The sequence below is a fragment of the Petromyzon marinus genome, unplaced genomic scaffold (assembly GCF_048934315.1).
Source record: "Petromyzon marinus isolate PM22_M1 ecotype Great Lakes invasive population unplaced genomic scaffold, UKy_Petmar_22M1.pri1.0 PM_Scaffold_9, whole genome shotgun sequence".
Classification (NCBI taxonomy): Eukaryota; Metazoa; Chordata; class Hyperoartia; order Petromyzontiformes; family Petromyzontidae; genus Petromyzon; species Petromyzon marinus.
Window position 1 is genome coordinate 286235 of NW_027423699.1, and position 22336 is coordinate 308570.

Genomic DNA, 22336 nt, shown 5'->3' on the forward strand with positions numbered 1-22336 from the left:
CCTCAAGAGGGTTCTTCTTCATGGTTTGAGTGATAGCTTTGCGGATTGTATAGTCGGAGTAACCATTAGCCCTAAGAGCTTGGTGTACGTGCTTGAGTTCACTGCTTATGTGTTCCTGGTCGGATATGCATTGGGCTCTATGATACAGAGTCTTGATGAGAGAATTCTTCTGTGATGGATGGTGGTGGGAATCCGGTTTCAGATAAGCATCCGTATGGGTAGCTTTCCTGTAGACAGAGTGGCTCATTGAACCATCAGGTCTCTTTTTAATTAGGACATCCAAAAAAGGTATCTTGCCATCTATTTCGACTTCCATGGTAAATCTGATGGCTGGGTGTATGAAATTGATGTGGTCGAAGAATTGGTCTAGAGCAGGCCGGCCATGTGGCCAGATGACAAAAGTGTCATCCACGTACCTCTTCCATAAGGTTGGGCGCAGAGTGGCAGTCTGGATGGCGTCAGTCTCAAATTTCTCCATGAAAATGTTAGCTATAACTGGAGAAAGGGGGGAGCCCATTGGGGTGCCCTCAGTTTGTTTGTAGAAAGTTCCATTCCAAGTGAAGTATGTATTGGTTAAACAGTGTCTCACCAGGGGGGGTACCTCAGTGTTTAGTCCTTGATGAACCAAGTCTTCAATGATTGCAATGGTGTCAGGTACAGGAACCTTGGTGAATAAGGAAACTACATCAAAACTGACAAGCAGGTCGTCTGGGGACAGGGAAATACCCTTGATTGTTGATACCAGGTGAGTAGAATTTTGTACCGCAGAGGTGGTCTTTCCAGTGAAAGGACGCAGGATTTCAGACAAAAAACGAGCTAGTTTGTAGGTGGGGGAGCTGATAGTAGAGACTATGGGACGAAGAGGTGTATCAACTTTATGTATTTTTGGTAAGCCGTATAATCTTGGTGGCCTGGCAGCAGAAGGTTTCAACGAAAACTGTTTAGATTGATCAATTAATGCGGTTGAATCAGAAATTATTTTGTTGGTTTGTGTGACGAGGCTGTTGGTGGGATCTCTTTTTATTTTTGTATAACTACCATCGTCGAGTAATTCTTTAATTTTGTTGTTGTATTCTATTTTATCCATGATAACAGTAGCATTGCCTTTGTCAGCTGAGAGAACTACAATATCATTCCTCTTTTTTAATTTATATAATTCAAAACGCTCATCTTTGCTGAGGTTGCTAGCTGGCATCTTAGCGTTTTTGAGGGTTGCAGCGATTTCAGATCTTGCTACGTCTGCAGCGATGTGACCCAGGCCCCTGAGAGCAACGTCTACTTGGGCAATTATATCATTAACTGGTATGTGTTTAGGTGTGACTGCAAAGTTTAGACCTTTAGCTAAAACGGATTTCAGACCATCGGAAATAGAACTAGATGGACTAGTCCTGGCAAACAGCCAATCGTTGCGCGTGACGCAAACGTTATTTTTATATATATATAAATAAATGCCGTTTTCAAAATAAATTTATGCAAACCGACACACCTGATGATGACCGTTTGAGTTATGGTCGAAACGTCGTGAGAATTTTTTATTGTTTTATATATATTTTATTTTGTTGTTTCTCTTCAACGTGACTTTACCGAAAAAACTAAGAATATGAATTACTGCAGTCACGAAAGCTTTAAATCAAAATTTATTTTTAGCATGTTAAAAAATTATGATATAATGGCAAATATTATTGTTCATATCAATTTTGGAAAAGCCTTATAAATCCTGCATGAACGACGGAGGTGCAGGGACAGACGTTCGATCGCGTTGGAATCGATCTGCAGACGGCGGTCTTCTCGCACGGCCAGCTCTGTGTCGCCTCATCTCGATCCCGCGATCCCAACCAGGTGAAAGTCCGCATCGAACCGAACCCCCGGCAAGGCCATCTACTTAACGACGAGGGAAAATTCACACGAAATATCGTTTTCAAGTAATAAGCTTTTAATGAATAAATACAATTATCTAATTCAAAACATAATACAATTCAAAGTTGTTTCATTTTCAAACTTCAAAACGGAGCATCGGGAGCTGCGTGGAGGCGTCGTTCGTGTGCAATTCTTTTTGTGACTTTCCTGGCCCAAGGCCGTAAATGGTTGTGAGGGGCGCCGCAGGTGGTCAGGCTTGCTTCAACCCTTGGTTGTGAACATCCAGACGTTAAACAGCTTGGACCATTTCTCGTCCTAATTTGACAAAATCTACATCAACACGTAATACAAAATTATAATTCGTTTAACACGTAGGCTTTCGCGACCAATATTATTCATAATAAAGGTTTTTTGGGTTAGATCTAACCCAAAAACCTTTATTATGAATTATAATTCGTGTTGTAGAGAATGTATCTCCCCTACGTGTAACTTTTGAGTGGTATGCCTTGTCACTGATGAATGATCCGAGTGTGCTCCCTATTTCAAAGACAATGAGTTGCTCCAGAGGGAGATGCTTCCTGAAAACACAAAAATACCCTTTGACCTGTATCACAAGAACAATGAGTCTCACCTGAGTTATCTGTACAGGTTACTTCCAAAACAAACACTTTGTCCTAACATCACTTATTCAATGTTTGACCCTTATAGACAAAATGTTACATGTACGCACACAATCAGACAAGTATTCATTCTAAATTATTGACAGGAATATTAACAAAACTGAATTACTGCAGTGTAATATACTGCATCAGGTTACATCGCATTAACAAGAAGCTATTTTAAAAAATACGCTTAGCAGTGTATGTACAACATACTATTGCGCCTTTCAAAATGAGTAGGCCATTGCATGGTGGCGTCTGGGTCAAAATTGATCAAATTCTAAACATTACCTACAAACTCCACAACCAAGATGCCACATCAACCATCGCCCCCTACTGACAGGCTCTTGTCCACATGCAGGCCGGTGCAGGGCCACCACCTTGTACCACACAGGGGCAGCTGCTACTTGGGGATGCTCTTCGAGTGTTTGAGACAAGATACGAAACAAAACTCCGAATTGCCAGAGGCGATTAAGCAAGCACCATATCAATGCAATTATTAAAACCTTGTGAATGCTTGGGAGCTTATTGGTTCTCGCTCCTGGTTAGAGATCTACCCAACCCACAGGTCCACAAAGACTGGCCGCTCTTACCCTGCTGGTTGAACCTAGGAATTGATTGTTCAACTTCACATTCTTGTCATTAAAGGCCTGTGACAAAGGTGCATCTATTGGAGCAACATCGTCTCAAGCTTACACATCTACCGGGTCTCCATTTGACTTTGTATTGTCTAGGAAGTCCACCCACACCTCCACTTCCACAAACTGCTGGGCGTTGCCTCGCTCTGCCTCACAGTCAGAATTCTCCTCCTGCTTCACGTTGCCTCCATCGATGCGAAGGTCCGATTTTGGAGTTGAATCTTCATCTTCACATTTGACCTTCACTTCTTCACTCTTCACCATCACTTCTTCACATTTGCCCTTCACCTCTTCATATTTCACCTCGATACCTTTAAAAGTGTCCAAGCTGGGATTTTCTTCCGGTTCTTGTTTCATGAGGGATGGGCTCATTGCGGCACTTTGACTTTCACAAGCTGATTTCAGATTCCACTCCTTGTGGATCTTCTGATGCTTGTGAGTTCTCTGGTGTCTTTGAAGATTTGGTGAAAGTGAAAACGCCTTCCCACACACACTGCACTTGAAGGGTTTTTCTCCCGTGTGTGTTCTCTGGTGTCTTTGAAGATTTGGTGAACGTGAAAACGCCTTCCCACACACACTGCACTTGAAGGGTTTCTCTCCTGTGTGTGTTCTCTGGTGTGTTACAAGAGCAGATGAATCTGAAAACGCCTTCCCAGACACACTGCACTTAAAGAGTTTCTCTCCTGTGTGTGTTCTCTGGTGTCCTTGAAGATGTGGTGACTGTGAAAATGCCTTTCCACACACACTGCACTTGAAGGGTTTCTCTCCTGTGTGTGTTCTCTGGTGTTTTTTAAGAGTAGATGAAAGTGCAAACGCCTTCCCACACACATTGCACTTGAAGGGTTTCTCTCCCGTGTGTGTTCTCTGGTGTCTTTGAAGATTTGGTGAAAGTGAAAACGCCTTCCCACACACACTGCACTTGAAGGGTTTCTCTCCTGTGTGTGTTCTCTGGTGTTTTGTAAGAGCAGATGAACGCGCAAACGCCTTCCCACACACACTGCACTTGAAGGGTTTCTCTCCCGTGTGTGTTCTCTGGTGTTTTTTAAGAGTAGATAAATGTGCAAACGCCTTCCCACACACACTGCACTTGAAGAGTTTCTCTCCCGTGTGTGTTCTCTGGTGTCTTTGAAGATTTTGTGAAAGTGAAAAGGCCTTCCCACACACACTGCACTTGAAAGGTTTCTCTCCCGTGTGAGTTCTCTGGTGCCGTATCAAATTTCCAGTACGATCCGTGTTGTTTGCACCCTGTTCGCATTGTTGCCTTTTTGCACCGAGCCGCGCCGAGTGCCTTTGCTCCATCAGACAAATTCTGCAGAGGAAGCAACAGAGGAAGCGTCAGCTGCAGAAAGAAAAAAAGAATATCCACATCATCTACACGTCAGTATCGATGCACAGAGGAATTCATACACACAGTAACACGTAGCTAACACGTCTATACTTATTCATATATTCATGTTATAGTGAAAAAGTGTCCCAAATTCATCACAAGGGCTGTTATGGCACACAATGAGAGGGCAAATGTCATAAATGTGCCTGGAAGCCCTAGTATCTTCAAAATGAATGTTAACCCAAAACTCCGAGCACACAATTTCGGCTGTCTGGCTTCAAAAGGAATATTTATGAAAGCTAAATTCAGCTGACATAGCAAAGGGTGTTGAAAATAATACTATTTGTGTTATGCAGAAATGCATAAATTAATGTTCAATCACAACTTAGAGTTGTGAAGCCAGGCACAGATGTCCTTGAATGCTGGGATGAACAGTTCCGACTTCAGCTGCACATGTGCTGTGATAACTTCCTGACTCCATTCTTACAAAGAGTTTTAGAGAAAAACAAAAATAAACTGTTTTGATATAACCTCCACGCTCAATAGCATTAATAGACTTTACTGCAAATACAAACTTGACCCTGTCACACACTCAGAGGTGGAGCCAGGATTTTAAGGTAGGAGGGGCAACCCCTTCAGCAATGAAAAATGATAGGAGTTGTTAGTAAGTAAGGAGTTGTTCGTAAGGAGTTGTTAGTAAGGAGTTGTTGGTAAGGAGTTGTTAGTAAGTAAGGAGTTGTTAGTAAGTAAGGCATTGTTACTTAGTAAGGAGTTGCTAGTTAGTAAGGAGTTGTTAGTAAGGACTTGTCCTATGCTTTTTATTCGACGCCTGTGATATGCATCGTGCTCGCTGAAGGTGTTTGCCATCAGGGAAGTCGTGTACTGTATACGCAACTGCACACAATTGTGAATGTGTGTCTGTTTGAAATGTTCAGCATACTTCCGAACATGCTACAAACTTGAAATTTGTAATGTGGGTAGCTTCCAGACTGGACACAATGCACAAAGTATTAAAATATATTTTTGTATTTTGGGGGAGTGGGGGAAATGACCATGGAGTGTGTGGCGTCAACCCGCAACACAGATAAGGGAATATGAAATTTGAAATTCATCCAAGACAAGAATCCAAGTCCCGGGCGAAGCCGGGTAGTGAAGCTAGTTTCTAATAAACCCCAATGATCCGATCGAAATTAGGGATTTCAATCAGACCGTTGGGGGGGTACGTGCCACCCCACCCCCACTGGCTCCACCACTGTCACACACTGGCATGGTTCACAGGTGGTGGTGTGTCCAGACCCACGCCTGGCCACCTTCACCTGCTCAAAATTCATGCTTCCTCACTCCACCAAGTAGAGTGAACACCACCACGCGTCTACAGTAAACACCACCACGCGCCCAGAGTGAACACCGCCACCCGTCTAGAGTGAACACCGCCACGCGTCTAGAGTGAACACCGCCACACGTCTAGAGTGAACACCGCCACGCGTCTAGAGGGAACACCGCCACGCGTCTAGAGTGAACACCGCCACGCGTCCAGAGTGAACACCGCCACGCGTCTAGAGTGAACACCACCACGCGTCTAGAGTGAACACCGCCACGCGTCTAGAGTGAACACCACCACGCGTCTAGAGTGAACACCGCCACGCTGTTCACGAGCCTCACCTTGTGTTGTGGGCAGATCGCTTCCGAAAACAAAAGCGGTACAGCAGCTCAAGCGGGCTTGGCCTGGTAAAAAAGAATGAAATAAAAACTGCGTGAATATTTAAAAGTAAAACAAAGTGACAAAGTGGCGAGCCGAGTGAAGACAAATTAAACTTAAGCGAGGGAATTGAAGCAAACGCGATCAGGCGAGGGCAGGAGGCAAGGCCCCGTGTGGTTAGGCCCCGCGCTGTAAAGTTCCAACCTGGACATCGCTTCCATGCTCGCTGCTACTCAATTGACATCCCTACGAGAGAGAGCGAGGCTCTACCTCGGTAAACAACAACAACAACCACCACAACAACCACCACAACAACCACCACAACAACCACCACCACCACAACCACCACCACAACCACCACAACAACCACCACAACAACCACCACCACAACAACCACCACCACCACCACAACCACCACCACAACCACCACAACAACCACCACAACAACCACCACCACAACAACCACCACCACAACCACCACAACAACCACCACAACAACCACCACCACAACAACCACCACCACCACAACCACCACCACAACAACCACAACCACCACCACAACAACCATCACAACCACCACCACAACAACCACCACAACCACCACCAAAACCACAACAACCACCACAACAACCACCACCAAAACAACCACAACCACCACAACAACCACCACAACAACCACCACCACAACCACAACCACCACCACAACAACCACCACAACAACCAGCACCACAACAACCACCACCAAAACCAGAACAACCACACCACAACAACTACCACCACAACCACTACCACCACAACCACCACCAATACAACCACCACAAACACCACCACCACAACCACCACCAAAACCACAACAACCACCACCAAAACCACCACCACAACAACTACCACCACAACCACCACCACAACCACCACCAATACAACCACCACCAATACAACCACCACAAACACCACCACAAACACCACCACAACCACCATCACAACCACAACCACCATCACAACCACCACCACAACGACCACCACCACAACCACCACCACCACAACCACCATCACAACCACCACCACAACCACCACCAATACAACCACCACCACAACCACCACCAATACAACCACCACAAACACCACCACCAATACAACCACCACAAACACCACCACCAATACAACCACAACAACAACCACCACCACAACAACCACCACAACAACCACGACAAGTAAAACAAAGTGACAAAGTGGCGAGCCGAGTGAAGACAAATTAAACTTATGCGAGAGAATTTAAGCAAACGCGATCAGGCGAGGGCAGGAGGCACGGCCCCGCGTGGCTAGGCCCCGCGCTGTAAAGTTCCAACCTGGACATCGCTTCCATGCTCGCTGCTACTCAATTGACATCCCTACGAGAGAGAGCGAGGCTCTACCTCGGCAAACAACAACAACCACCACAACAACAACCACCACCACCACAACAACCACAACAACAACCACCACCACCACCACAACCGCGATGAGAATTACTCACCTCGGATTTCAGTGCACGGCGGAGCAGCAGCTTCCTGTTATCTCGTGACGTCACGCGGCAGCAGACGTTGACATGACGTCACTTGCGGGGAACAAAACACTCCCCTCCCACAATGAGCAACTCTGTTACTTAAATAAATTATGTTAATGAGTCTGGCCCATACGTGGAGGGATGGGGCGTGGGTGCCGAACTCGTCGCAATAAACTCGCGACGGCTTTCATGAATATATTATGTTAATGAGCCGCCAGTCACCGGGAGTAGCTTTGCCCAAATAAGGATTGTACTTCAACACGTGATGATGACCGTTTGTGTTATGGTCGAAACGTCGTGAGAATTTTTATTGTTTTATATATATTGTATTATTTTATTGTTTCCCTTCAACGTGACTTTACCGAAAGAGCTAAGAATATGAATTACAGCAGTCACGAAAGCTTTAAATCAAAATTTAATCGCCTCTACGGGGAGGGTTTCCACATAACTTTAAGATCTTTCAACAAACTCCGGGATAAGAAGGCTCAGCTGATCGAGTCTCTCACCTTTCTGAAGAGATGCCGCGACTCTGGGGTAATACCAATCGCATTTACACTGACCTCTGCTGCTGTAACTTCTTCTAATGCTAAACGAATTCTTTTCAAAACTAGCTTAGCTCTTATCTCAGAGAAAATCAGATTATACGCACCGAACTAGATCAGTTAGACAAGACACTCTACGAATAACACTTATCATTGAGGGCAACAATGTCCACATCGGATTGGGAACATGTAGACAATATGACTGCCTCTTCAGCTGCTACTATGTCGACCAAATGTAAGGACAACCTGATTTCCAAATTTAACCTCCTCTTCAACAAAAGACTGGACCCACACACCAAAAAGCTAGATGTTAACAAAGTCGTAATTAATCGCAGTAACAGTTCTATTTCCAATGGTCTGAAATCCGTTTTAGCTAAAGGTCTAAACTTTGCAGTCACACCTAAACACATACCAGTTAATGAAATCATTGCCCAAGTAGACGTTGCTCTCAGGGGCCCGGGTCACATCACTGCAGACGTAGCAAGATCTGAAATCGCTGCAACTCTCAAAAACGCTAAGATGCCAGCTAGCAACCTCAGCAAAGATGAGCGTTTTGAATTATAGAAATTAAAAAAGAGGGATGACGTTGTAGTCCTCTCAGCTTACAAGAGCAATGCTACTGTCATCATGGATAAACTAAAATATAACAACAAAATTAAAGAATTACTCGACGATGGCAGCTATGCAAAAATAAAAAGAGATCCCACCAACAGCCTCGTCACACAAACCAACAAAATAATTTCTGATTCAACCGCATTAATTTATCAATCTAAACAGTTTTCGTTGAAACCATCTGCTGCCAGGCCACCAAGATTATACGGCTTACCAAAAATACATAAAGTAGATACACCCCTTCGTCCCATCGTCTCTACTATCAACTCCCCCCACATACAAACTGGCTCGTTATTTGTCTGAAATCCTGTGTCCTTTCACTTGAAAAACCACCTCTGCGGTACAAAATTCTACTCACCTGGTAACGACAATCAAGGGTATTTCCCTGTCCCCAGACGACCTGCTTGTCAGTTTTGATCTAGTTTCCTTATTCACCAAAGTTCCTATACCTGACACTATCGCAATCATTGAAGACTTGGTTCATCAAGAACTAAACACTGAGGTACCCCCCCTGGTGAGACACTGCTTAACCAATACATACTTCACTTGGAATGTAACTTTCTACAAACAAACTGAGGGCACCCCAATGGGCTCCCCCCTATCTCCGGTTATAGCTAACATTTTCATGGAGAAATTTGAGACTGACGCCATCCAGACTGCCACTCTGCGCCCAACCTTATGGAAGAGGTACGTGGATGACACTTTTGTCATCTGGCCACATGGCCGGCCTGCTCTAGACCAATTCTTCGACCACATCAATTCCATACACGCAGCCATCAGATTTACCATGGAAGTTGAAAATGATGGCAAGCTACCTTTTTTGGATGTCCTAATAAAAAAGAGACCTGATGGTTCAATGAGCCACTCTGTCTACAGGAAAGCTACCCAAACGGATGCTTATCTGAAACCGGATTCCTTCCACCATCCATCACAGAAGAATTCTCTCATCAAAACTCTGTATCATAGAGCCCAATGCATATCCGACCAGGAACACATAGGCAGTGAACTCAAGCACGTACACCAAGTTCTTAAGGCTAATGGTTACTCCGACTATGCAATCCGCAAAGCTATCACTCAAACCATGAAGAAGGACCCTCTTGAGGAGCCTTTCAAAACCAACACTTTACCCTACATTGCGGGGATCACAAAAAGATCTCCAAAATCTTGAATAAACACAAGATCCAGGTCCGTTTCAACACATTACATAAAATCCGTGATCTGGTTCTGTCTGTAAAAGATGTGATTCCGGACATACAGTACCCTGGTGTCTACAAACTAAGTTGCCTCTGTGGTAGTAGTTACATTGGAGAAACCAAACGCCATGTCTCAGACCGCATTCGTGAACACAAAGCAGACCTTAAACACGGTAGGACCAACACCTCGGCCGTGGCAGATCATTGTTATAATTCAGTAGGCTCACATGACATTGACTTTTCCAAGACAGAGGTTCTTTGTAAGCCATCTGGCTACCATGAGCGATTCGTTCATGAGGCTATCCACATAAACAAGCACAGAGACAATTCCAACCGAGAAGATGGATTCTGGCTTAGCAATCATTGGAAAGATTTGATAAACCATTTCAGGTCTTAATTGATTGTTCACTTACAGCGCCTTTCAGACAGCATACATTAATTTTTCGTCTCCCCCCTCCTCTTCTCAGAACATAGATGGACTCGTCCCTCTAAACAAACTGCCAAATCTCTGCGCGTGGCGCTGACGTTTTTTATAAATAAATACACCGTTTAAAAATAAATAAATTAATGCAAACCGACACACCTGATGACGACCGTTTGTGTTATGGTCGAAACGTCGTGAGAATTTTTTATTGTTTTATATATTTTATTATTATATTGCTTTCCTTCAACGTGACTTTACCGAAAGAGCTAAGAATATGAATTACTGCAGTCACGAAAGCTTTAAATCTTTCATACTCTTTGGTTCTTGCGGTAAAGTCACGTAGGTAGAAAAAATAAAATAAGAAAAAATAAATCGCGACGTTTCGATCGCAACACGAGGGGTCATGCTCAGGCGAAAACATCCAGACATTGTCGCGACAGAAGTCACGTGAGCTACGGCACGTGACAAAGATGAGGTGACCCCCCCCCAAACCCACCGTGGCTCGCCCAGCTCAGCTGAGCATTGTTTTAATGCGGTGGGCTCACTCAAAATTAATTTCTGTAAGACGAAGGTACTTTGAAAACCCACTGGCTATACTCTTTTATATAAGTGCACAACTTCATCTGTGATGAAGGCTGCACGTTCCGTCGTTTTCATGCAGGAGGTGCTGTAAACCTACAGACCCCCTGCATGAACGACGGAGGTGCAGGGACAGACGTTCGATCGCGTTGGAATCGATCTGCAGACGGCGGTCTTCTCGCACGGCCAGCTCTGTGTCGCCTCATCTCGATCCCGCGATCCCAACCAGCTGAAAGTCCGCGTCGAACCGAACCCCCGGCAAGGCCATCTACTTAACGACGAGGGAAAATTCACACGAAATATCGTTTTCAAGTAATAAGCTTTTAATGAATAAATACAATTATCTAATTCAAAACATAATACAATTCAAAGTTGTTTCATTTTAAAACTTCAAAACGGAGCATCGGGAGCTGCGTGGAGGCGTCGTTCGTGTGCAATTTTTTTCGTGACTTTCCTGGCTCAAGGCCGTAAATGTTTGTGAGGGGCGCCGCAGGCGGTCAGGCTTGCTTCAACCCTTGGTTGTGAACATCCAGACGTTAAACAGCTTGGACCATTTCTCGTCCTATTTCGACAAAATCTACATCAACACGTAGTACAAAATTATAATTCGTGTTGTAGAGAATGTATCTCCTCTACTTGTGATTGATTAATGATCCGAGTGTGCTGCCTATTTCAAAAACAATGAGTTGCTCCAGAGGGAGATGCTTCCTGAAAACAGAAAAATACCCTTTCCCCTGTATCACAAGAACAATGAGTCTCACCTGAGTTGTCTGTACAGGTTACTTCCAAAACACACACTTTGTCCAAACATCACTTATTCAATGTTTGACCCTTATAGACAAAATGTTACATATACGCACACAATCAGACAGGTATTCATTATAAATTATTCACAGGAATATTAACAAAACTGAATTACTGCAGTGAAATATACTGAATCAGGTTACAACGCATTAACAAGCTATTTTAAAACATACGCTTAACAGTGTATCTACAACATACTATTGCGCCATTCAAAACGAGTAGGCCATTGCATGCTGGCGTCTGGGTCAAAATTGATCAAATTCTAAACATTACCTACAAACTCCACAACTGAGATGCCACATCAACCATCGCCCCCTACTGACAGGCTCTTGTCCACATGCAGGCCGGTGCAGGGCCACCAACTTGTGCCACACAGGGGCAGCTGCTACTTGGGGATGCTCTTCAAGTGTTTGAGACGAGATACGATACAAAACTCCGAATTGCCAGAGGCGATTAAGCAAGCACCATATAAATGGAATTATTAGAACCTTGTGAATGCTTGGAAGCTTATTGGCTCTCGCTCATGGTTAGAGAACTACCCAACCCACAGGTCCACAAAGACTGGCCGCTCTTACCCTGCAGGTTGAACCTAGGAATTGAGTGTTCAACTTCAAAATTCTTGTCATTAAAGGCCTGTGACAAAGGTGCATCTATTGGAGCGACATCGTCTCAAGCTTACACATCTCCCGGGTCTCTATTTGACTTTGTATTGTCTAGGAAGTCTACCCACACCTCCACTTCCACAAACTGCTGGGAGTTGCCTCGCTCTGCCTCACAGTCAGAATTCTCCTCCTGCTTCACGTTGCCTCCATCGATGTTAAGGTCCCATTGTGGAGTTGAATCTTCATCTTCACATTTTACCTTCACTTCTTCGCTCTTCACCATCACTTCTTCACATTTCACCTTCACCTCTTCATATTTCACCTCGATACCTTTAAAAGTGTCCAAGCTGGGATTTTGTTCCGGTTCTTGTTTCATGAGGGATGAGCTCATTGCGGAACTTTGACTTTCACAAGCTGATTTCAGACTCCATTCCTTGTGGATCTTCTGATGCTTGTGAGTTCTCTGGTGTACATGAAGATGTGGTGACTGTGCAAACGCCTTCCCACACACACTGCACTTGAAGGGTTTCTCTCCTGTGTGTGTTCTCTGGTGTATTTGAAGATTTGGTGAAAGTGCAAACGCCTTCCCACACACACTGCACTTGAAGGGTTTCTCTCCCGTGTGAGTTCTCTGGTGTCTTACAAGAGCAGATGGATCTGAAAACGCCTTCCCACACACACTGCACTTGAAGGGTTTCTCTCCTGTGTGTGTTCTCTGGTGTATTTGAAGATTTGGTGAAAGTGCAAACGCCTTCCCACACACACTGCACTTGAAAGGTTTCTCTCCTGTGTGTGTTCTCTGGTGTCTTTGAAGATTTGTTGAACGTGAAAACGCCTTCCCACACACACTGCACTTGAAGGGTTTCTCTCCTGTGTGTGTTCTCTGGTGTATTTGAAAATTTGGTGAAAGTGCAAACGCTTTCCCACACACACTGCACTTGAAGGGTTTCTCTCCTGTGTGTGTTCTCTGGTGTATTTGAAGATTTGGTGAAAGTGCAAACGCCTTACCACACACACTGCACTTGAAGGGTTTTTCTCCCGTGTGTGTTCTCTGGTGTCTTACAAGAGCAGATGGATCTGAAAACGCCTTCCCACACACACTGCACTTAAAGAGTTTCTCTCCTGTGTGCGTTCTCTGGTGTACTTGAAGATGTGGTGACTGTGAAAACGCCTTCCCACACACACTGCACTTGAAGGGTTTCTCTCCCGTGTGTGTTCTCTGGTGTTTTTTAAGAGTAGATGAATGTGCAAACGCCTTCCCACACACACTGCACTTGAAGGGTTTCTCTCCCGTGTGTGTTCTCTGGTGTCTTTGAAGATTTGGTGAAAGTGAAAAGGCCTTCCCACACACACTGCACTTGAAGGGTTTCTCTCCTGTGTGTGTTCTCTGGTGCGGTGTCAAATTTCCAGTACGATCCGTGTTGTTTGCAGGCCGGTCGCATTGTTGCCTTTTTGCACCAAGCCGCGCCGAGTGCCTTTGCTCCATCGGACAAATTCTGCAGACAGAAAGCGACAGCTGCAGACGGAAAAAAAGAATATAAACACCATCTACACGTCAGTATCGATGCACAGAGGAATGCATACACACAGTAACACGTGACTAACACGTATATACTTATTCATATATTCATGTTATAGTGAAAAAGTGCCCCAAATTCATCAAACGGGCTGTTATGGCACACAATGAGAGGGCAAATGGTCATAAACGTGCCTGGAAGCCCTAGTATCTTCAAAATGAATGTTAACCTAAAACTCCGAGCACACAATTTCGGATGTCTGGCTACAAAAGGAATATTTATGAAAGCTAAATTCAGCTGACATAGCAAAGGGTGTTGAAAATAATACTATTTGTGTTATGCATAAATGAATGTTTAATCGCAACTTAGAGGTGTGAAGCCAGGCACAGATGTCCTTGAATGCTGGGATGAACAGTTCTGATTTCAGCTGCACGTGTGCTGTGATAACTTCCCGACTACATTCAAACAAAGAGTTCCAGAGAAAAACAAAAATAAACTGTTTTGATATCACCTCCGTGCTCAATAGAGTTAATAGATTATGAGACCTCCTTTGCCAGTAACAAGATATAGTAATAGGTTTTACTCTTTTAACTGGAACAAAAAACTGACACCTTCATTCAAGGCATCATGTTTGCAATAACCACAACACAAGCAGTCAAAATGCAAACAATAGAGACAACTGATAATAAGCACTGTCCTTGAATTTGATTGGTCCACACCCGAGACGCCTTTTGGCGTCTTCTGTTTCAACACCAGTGGAGACTAGGTTCTAAGAAAAGCCGTCTCGGGTGTGGACCAATCAATTTCAAGGACAGTGCTTAGTATTATCAGAGTTGTCTCATTTGTTTGCATTTTGACTGCTTGTGTTGTGGTTATTGCAAACATGATGACTTGAATAAAGGGGTCAGTTTTTTTTGTGCCAGTTAAAAGGGTAAAACCTATTACTATATAGAGTTAATAGGCTTTACTGCACATACAAACTTGACACGATCACACACTCAGAGGCGGAGCCATGAGCAACCCCTCCAGCAATGAAACATTATGAGTTGTTTTGATTTAAAGCTTTCGTGACTGCAGTAATTCATATTCTTAGTTTTTTCGGTAAAGTCACGTTGAAGAGAAACAACAAAATATATATAAAACAATAAAAAAATTTCACGACGTTTCGACCATAACTCAAACGGTCATCATCAGGTGTGTCGGTTTGCATAAATTTATTTTTAAAACGGCACATTTATTTATTATTATTATTATTTATAAATAAATGTGCCGTTTTAAAAATAAATTTATGCAAACCGACACACCTGATGATGACCGTTTGAGTTATGGTCGAAACGTCGTGAAATTTTTTTATTGTTTTATATATATTTTGTTATTTTGTTGTTTCTCTTCAACGTGACTTTACCGAAAAAACTAAGAATATTATGAGTTGTTATTAAGTAAGGAGTTGTTAGTACGGAGTTGTTACCAAGGACTTGTCCTAATCCTTTTTATTCGACGTGTGTGATAGCCATCGCGCTCGCTGAAGGTGTTTGCCTTCAGGGAAGTCGTGTACTGTATACGCAACTGCACACAATTCTGTGAGTCGCTTGTAACTGCTTTGCCGTTACTTATTGCCAATTATGGACTCGGACTGTTGTCCTCTCATAGAGTCCCTGGCACGTAATAAAATGCCACACGGTGGCAGTGGGGGGGGGGGTCGCAAAATGCTGATTTATCTATATATATAAAAGCGAAATGTGTGGATATGTGTCTGTTCGAAAGTGTTTAGCATACTTCCCAACATGCTACACACTTGAGATTTGGCATGTGGGTAGGTTCCATACTCTACACAATGTAAAAAGTATAAAAATAGACTTTTGTATTTTGGGGGGGGGGGTGGGGGAAATGACCATGGAGTGTGTGACGTCAACCCGCAACACACCTGAGTTAAGCGCTCTGCAATGCTTACCCCTACCATATGGCTCTTCGTGCACCGTACTTTTAGAGCTGTTAACAGCATGCCGGGAGATTTTAGGTGGTGCTTTGCTCCTGGCCGATGAAGCCATTGGCTTCTCGGAGTTTCAATACATATGGGTGCGAAGAACGGGTACAACGGCTATTAAATATAAAGCAGAAATAGCATCTGTTTGTGTGAAGCATCAAAACTATCCAACGCTGAGCTCTGGCATCATGAAAATTTCACAGCTTATGCTGTCTGGAATTTCTAAATGAACGCGACTATTTTCAGCTCGCCACGTCATTCCCTTCCGGAGTGGCCAAAATCGACCTTGCGTAGAAGTGGATTAAGGTTAAATTTCCTTGAGTGAAAACATCCGATTTAGGGAACTTGATTTGTTTCGGCTTTTTTCTTTCTTGCAAGCATCAAATTTTTTCAGGGGTTTTCAGTCAAAGATAAGGGAATATGAAATTTGAAATTTATCCAAGACAAGAATCCAAGTCCCGGGCGAAGCCGGGTAGTGAAGCTAGTTACTAATAAACCCCAATGATCCGATCGAAATTAGGGATTTCAATCGGACCATTGGGGGGGTACGTGCCACCCCACCGCCACTGGCTCCACCACTGTCACACACTGGCATGGTTCACAGGTGGTGGTGTGTCCAGACCCACGCCTGGCCACCTTCACCTGCTCAGTATTAATGGTTCCTCACTCCACAAAGTAATTCATTGAGGATAAATAAACACAGCTGAGGCTGCGTCTCTCTCTCTCTCTCCCCGTGGTCGCGTGGATTTCCTTCCCGATCCCCGGGTTTCCCCTCCATATGTAGAGAGTGAACACCACCACGCGTCTACAGTGAACACCGCCACGCGTCTAGAGTGAACACCGCCACGCGTCTAGAGTGAACACCGCCACATGTCTAGAGTGAACACCGCCACGCGTCTAGAGTGAACACCGCCACGCGTCTAGAGTGAACACCGCCACGCGTCTAGAGTAAACACCGCCACCCGTCCAGAGTGAACACCGCCACACGTCTAGAGTGAACACCGCCACGCGTCTAGAGTGAACACCGCCACGCGTCTAGAGTGAACACCGCCACGCGTCTAGAGTAAACACCGCCACATGTCTAGAGTGAACACCGCCACGCGTCTAGAGTGAACACCACCACACTGTTCACGAGCCTCACCTTGTGTTGTGGGCAGGTCGCTTCTGAAAACAAAAGCGGCACAGCAGCTCAAGCGGGCTTGGCCTGGTAAAAAAAGAATGAAATAAAAACTGCGTGAATATTTAAAAGTAAAACAAAGTGACAAAGTGGCGAGCCGTGTGAAGACAAATTAAACTTAAGCGAGAGAATTGAAGCAAACGCGATCAGGCGAGGGCAGGAGGCAAGGCCCCGCGTGGCTAGGCCCCGCGCTGTAAAGTTCCAACCTGGACATCGCTTCCATGCTCGCTGCTACTCAATTGACATCCCTATGAGAGAGCGAGGCTCTACCTCGGTAAACAACAACCACCACCACCACAACCACCACCACCACAACCACCACCACAACAACCACTACCACAACCACCACCACAACAACCACCACCACAACCACCACCACCACAACCACAACCACCACTACCACAACCACCACCACAACAACCACAACCACCACCACAACAATCACCACCACAACCACCACAACCACCACCACCACAACCACCACAACCACCACCACCACCACAACCACCACAACAACCACTACCACCACCACAACAACCACAACAACCAGCACAACAACCACCACAACAACCACCACAACAACCACCACAACAACCACAACCACCACCACAACCACCACCACAACCACCACAACAACCACTACCACAACCACCACCACAACAACCACCACCACAACCACCACCACAACAATCACCACCACAACCACCACAACCACCACCACAACCACCACTACCACAACCACCACCACCACAACCACCACCACAACCACCACCACAGCAACCACCACAACAACCACCACCACAACCACCACAACCACCACCACAACAACCACAACAACCAGCACAACAACCACCACAACCACCACAACAACAACCACCACAGCAACCACTACCACAGCCACTCCCACAACCACCACCCCCACCACCACAACAACCATCACCACAACCACCACCATAACCACCACCACAACCACCACCACCAAAACCACAACAACAACAACCGCCATTCGCCACTACGTGGCGGTGACGTCAGCACGACGCTTGTGCCAGGCTATGTGCACCCTGAGGCCACGTGAAGTGTCGAACGCCCGCTGGCAGGAGGTCACGGGGCAGACCCAGGTGCCACGGGTCGACTGACTGAGATGACTGGCTGATGCACCACCTGTGCCCCCTACTGTGCCAACCTGCTGTGCTTTAGCCACCCGGCGCTCCGCTCGTTGTTCTGAGCGTCGCTCCTCCGTCCTCCGTTGTTGTTGGAGGGCGACTGCCTCCAACTGCCCAGTAGCATCCTTCACGAGCCTCCTCCACAGAGGCCGATCTTGACACCGCTGGTACCAGTCATCGGCAAGTCCACTCAGCTCCACGTCCTCCTGTACCACATCACTCCATCTCTTCTCTAGCCCGTGCCACGCCCGCTTAGCCCCCTCAATCCGGCCAAACAAAAGCTGTTTCGGCATGCGGTGGCTGGGCATGCGGGCTACATGACCCAGCCATCGCAGCCTTGCCTGCCGGAGGAGCTTACTGATGGGACCCTGCCCAGATCTTTCAAGGATTTGTGAGCTCCTCACACAATCCAGTCTGGTTAAACCCAGGATGGATCGTAGGCAGGCCAGCCTAAATGTTTCTAACCGGCGAAGATGTTCCATTAGGGGGGTCCACGTTTCGCAAGCATAGAGAAGGGAGGGAATGACCGTGGCTGAGAAGACCTGAAGCTTTTAGTGCGGAGCGACAGACCAGGTAGCTTCCACACAGCGTTACGCAACCGATGAAAAGATATTGCCGCTCGACTGATTCGGAGTGAGACCTCTGCTGTTAAACTGGAGCCGGTCATAAGCACACTGCCCAGGTATGGGAAACTCTCCACTCTCTCCACAACTGCCCCATCACCGATTGGGAGTTGTGGGGGTGGAGTGTCCGATGGTACAAAATACCCAGGCAGGTGCTTAGTTTTGGTGGGGCTGATGGTAAGGCCCCACCTCTTAGTGGCACGCTCCAGTCTCAGCAGCAGCGTCTCCAATTCCTCCTCCGAATGTGCAGCTATTACCAAATCATCAGCATACATAACGTGGTTGAGCAATAGGGAGCCATCCCTTGACCGCACCCGGGCGTCGATCAGCCTCCCATTATATCTGTACCATATGTAGATTCCCCCGGTACAGCTATTGAAGGCTTCACAAACTACGTGGTCAAAATAGATGTTAAATAATGTGAGAGCCAGAGGACATCCCTGTCGCACCCCAAGGTTAACAGGGAATGGCTCTGACTCCCAGCCACGTAGTTTTACCCGGGCCCGCTCACCATCATGAAGGTCCTTAATGATCGTGAGCAGAGGGTCAGGTACTCCAAAAGCACGAAGAACAACCTAGAGCCCAGGCCTACTGATGGTATCATAGGCCTTGACCAGGTCAATAAAGCAGAGATGTAGGTCTTGTTGGAATTCGCTACACCTCTGCTGTAGCAGACAGACAGAAAATATGGCATCTGTGCAGGACCGCCCTTTCCTGAAACCGCATTGGGGCTCCGCAAGCCTCTCCTCAGCGTGCCTGGCAAGGCGATGTTGAATAATCCTTTCCAGGACCTTTCCCGGCACACTGAGGAGATGCCCCTGTAGTTGTTACAGTCTGTGTGGTCCCCCTTCTTAAAAAGGGGGACCACCAGGGCATCCTTCCAATCCTGCGGAACCCGTCCAGTGGTCCAGACTGTTGTTATGATGTCATATAGGGCAGTCTGTGCACAAACGCCGCCCTCCCTCAGCATTTTGCTTGGGAGATCATCTCTGCCCGCTGCCTTTCCTGGTCTCAGACTCCGGATCGCCTTCAGTACTTCCTCAACAGATGGCACCTCAGCCAGCCACTCACAGGGGGTGACTTCTTCCAATATTTGAGGCACCGCAGCCTCAGCAGGGTCATCCTCACTTTGTGCCACGATGTTTTCCTGGCTGAGGGATTTTCCCTCCCCCAGGACCTCACAGAAATGCTCAGCAAATCTGCAAACCTGTTCCTGGGGGTCGGAGATTGGGTCACCGTTTTTTCCCCTAATGATGGTAATAGGTGTGGCGCTGCAGATTACTTTTTTGATGGAGTTAAATAGAGATTTGTGATCACGGGCCACTGAGGCAGACTCCATCTCCTCAGCAACCCGCGACCACCACCCATCCTTGCAGTGCCTCACGGCACTCCGAACCTCCGAGCGAAGGCTGCGGCAAGCCTCCTCATTCTCTGACGTGGGATTCTGTAGCCGATGACAGTGGGCCTGTTGCTTTTTCTCAACCATCCTGAACACCTCCTCTGTCAGCCAGGGTCTCTGGGGAGGTCTGGACCACGTACCCAAAGCAGCCATTGCAGCTGCATGAGTCACAGTCCTAAACCTCGCCCATTTACCCTCGACATCAGGAGGAGTCGGGGACGATGCCAATCCCAGCCGCAAGCGATGATGAAATTCTCGCTTGCAACTTTCATCAGATAACTGAGACCAGGCCACTTTAGGTTGTAATGGGGTCCTGCGTGTACACCCACCACCGGAGTGGAAGAATGGCAGGCGCATCTTACAGATGACTAGTTCATGGTCAGAGGGCAGATCAGCTCCACGGTAGGTCCTGGTGTCAAAGACATGGGCTCGCATCCGCTGGTCCGTCACTATGTAGTCCAGCAGATGTTCTTTCTTGGACCCGGCATACATCCATGATGTTGTGTGGATGCGCCGATGCCGGAACAGCGTGTTGGTAATTACAAGCCCATGGGCTGCACAAAAATCTAGCAGCCTCCTACCGTTGTTATTGAGCTGATCTGGCCCATGCCCTCCAATCACTCCAGACCAGGTGCCAGTATCATGACCAACTCGGACATTTAAGTCACCCAACATGATGACTCTATCCCGAGGTCATAGAAGGCATCTGACTCATCGGCTTTGCCTGCATCCCTCCACGGATGTTCATCTTCGGTGAGGGCATATGTAACCACGACCACCATTCCTCGCCTCCGGTTGATGGGAAGGCGAGCCCAAAGTAGCCTGGGACTTACAGCTTCCCACACCTCACCGCCACGCTCCCACGCCCCCTTCATTCTTTTGTTCAAAAGAAGAGCCACACCCTGTTGTTTGGCAGTCTGCTGCCCCGAGTAGAGGACTGTCCACCCCTCATGGTGGCAGGAGCCAGAGCCGGTCCACCGGACCTCCTGAATGCCACACAGATCCAGGCGGTACCGGTACAGCTCCCGACAGAGGAGGGGCAGCCTCTCCTCCGCAGTGAGCGTTCGAACATTCCACGTGGCCACCCACAACAACCACCACAACAACCACCACCACAACCACCACAACCACCACAACAACCACCTCAACCACCACCACCACCACAACCACCACCACAACAACCACCACCACAACCACCACCAATACAACCAACACCACAACCACCAACACCACAACAACCAACACAACCACACCACAACAACCACCACCACAACCACCACCGCAACCACAACAACAACCGCCACAACCACCACAACAACCACCACCGCAACCACAACAACCACCACAACAACCACCACCACAACCACAACAACCACCACAACAACCACCACCACAACCACCACCACAACCACCACCACCACAACAACCACCACCACAACAACCACCACAACAACCACCACAACAAGTAAAACAAAGTGACAAAGAGGCGAGCCGAGTGAAACAAATTAAACTTAAGCGAGAGAATTGAAGCAAACGCGATCAGGCGAGGGCAGGAGGCAAGGCCCCGCGTGGCTAGGCCCCGCGCTATAAAGTTACAACCTGGACATCGCTTCCATTCTCGCTGATACTCAATTGACATCCCTACGAGAGAGAGGCTCTACCTCGGTAAACAACAACAACCACCACAACCACCACAACCACCACCACAACAACCACCACCACAACCACAACCGCGATGAGAATTTCTCACCTCGTATTTCAGTGGACGGGCGGATCAGCAGCTTCCTGTTACCTCGTGACGTCACGCGACAGCAGGCGGTGACATGACGTCATTTGTGGGGAACGATAACACTCTCCTCCCACAATGAGCGGCTCCGTACGTGAATATATTATGTTAATGAACCCGGCCCATATGTTCATAGTTCATTTAGTTCATAGTTCATTTATTTGGTATAGCCCTGTGAGCCATTCGGCTCTTGAATCGGGTGCAACCG

The 22336-nt window shown here is 46.7% G+C and overlaps 2 protein-coding genes across 2 annotated transcripts in view; both read right to left on the reverse strand.

The window, feature by feature from the left end:
• The window catches only part of LOC142923922 (uncharacterized), a 55107-nt gene extending 47391 nt beyond the window's left edge, over positions 1–7716 (reverse strand). The window contains exon 1 of the mRNA XM_076064941.1: positions 7694–7716. The gene's annotated coding sequence lies outside the window, so the exon portion shown is untranslated. The remainder of the gene's footprint in view (positions 1–7693) is intronic.
• LOC142923929 (uncharacterized) lies at positions 1924–22200 on the reverse strand. Its single transcript, XM_076064953.1, has 4 exons — positions 22093–22200; positions 17122–17184; positions 12966–13995; positions 1924–4377 (listed from the first exon to the last, which is right to left on the reverse strand). The coding sequence occupies exons 3-4, from the start codon at positions 13963–13965 to the stop codon at positions 3209–3211; spliced, it is 2169 nt and encodes a 722-aa protein (XP_075921068.1). The 5' UTR covers positions 13966–13995; positions 17122–17184; positions 22093–22200; the 3' UTR covers positions 1924–3208.
• Between the last annotated feature and the right edge of the window lie 136 nt (positions 22201–22336).

Coding starts and splice junctions, on each gene's coding strand:
- LOC142923929 (XM_076064953.1), bottom strand. CDS start 13,965: ATGGAGCAAAGGCACTCGGCGCGGCTTGGTGCAAAAAGGCAACAATGC. Junction 4,378..12,965: donor TGGGAAGGCGTTTGCACAGT/CACCACATCTTC, acceptor ACACGGATCGTA/CTGGAAATTTGATACGGCAC.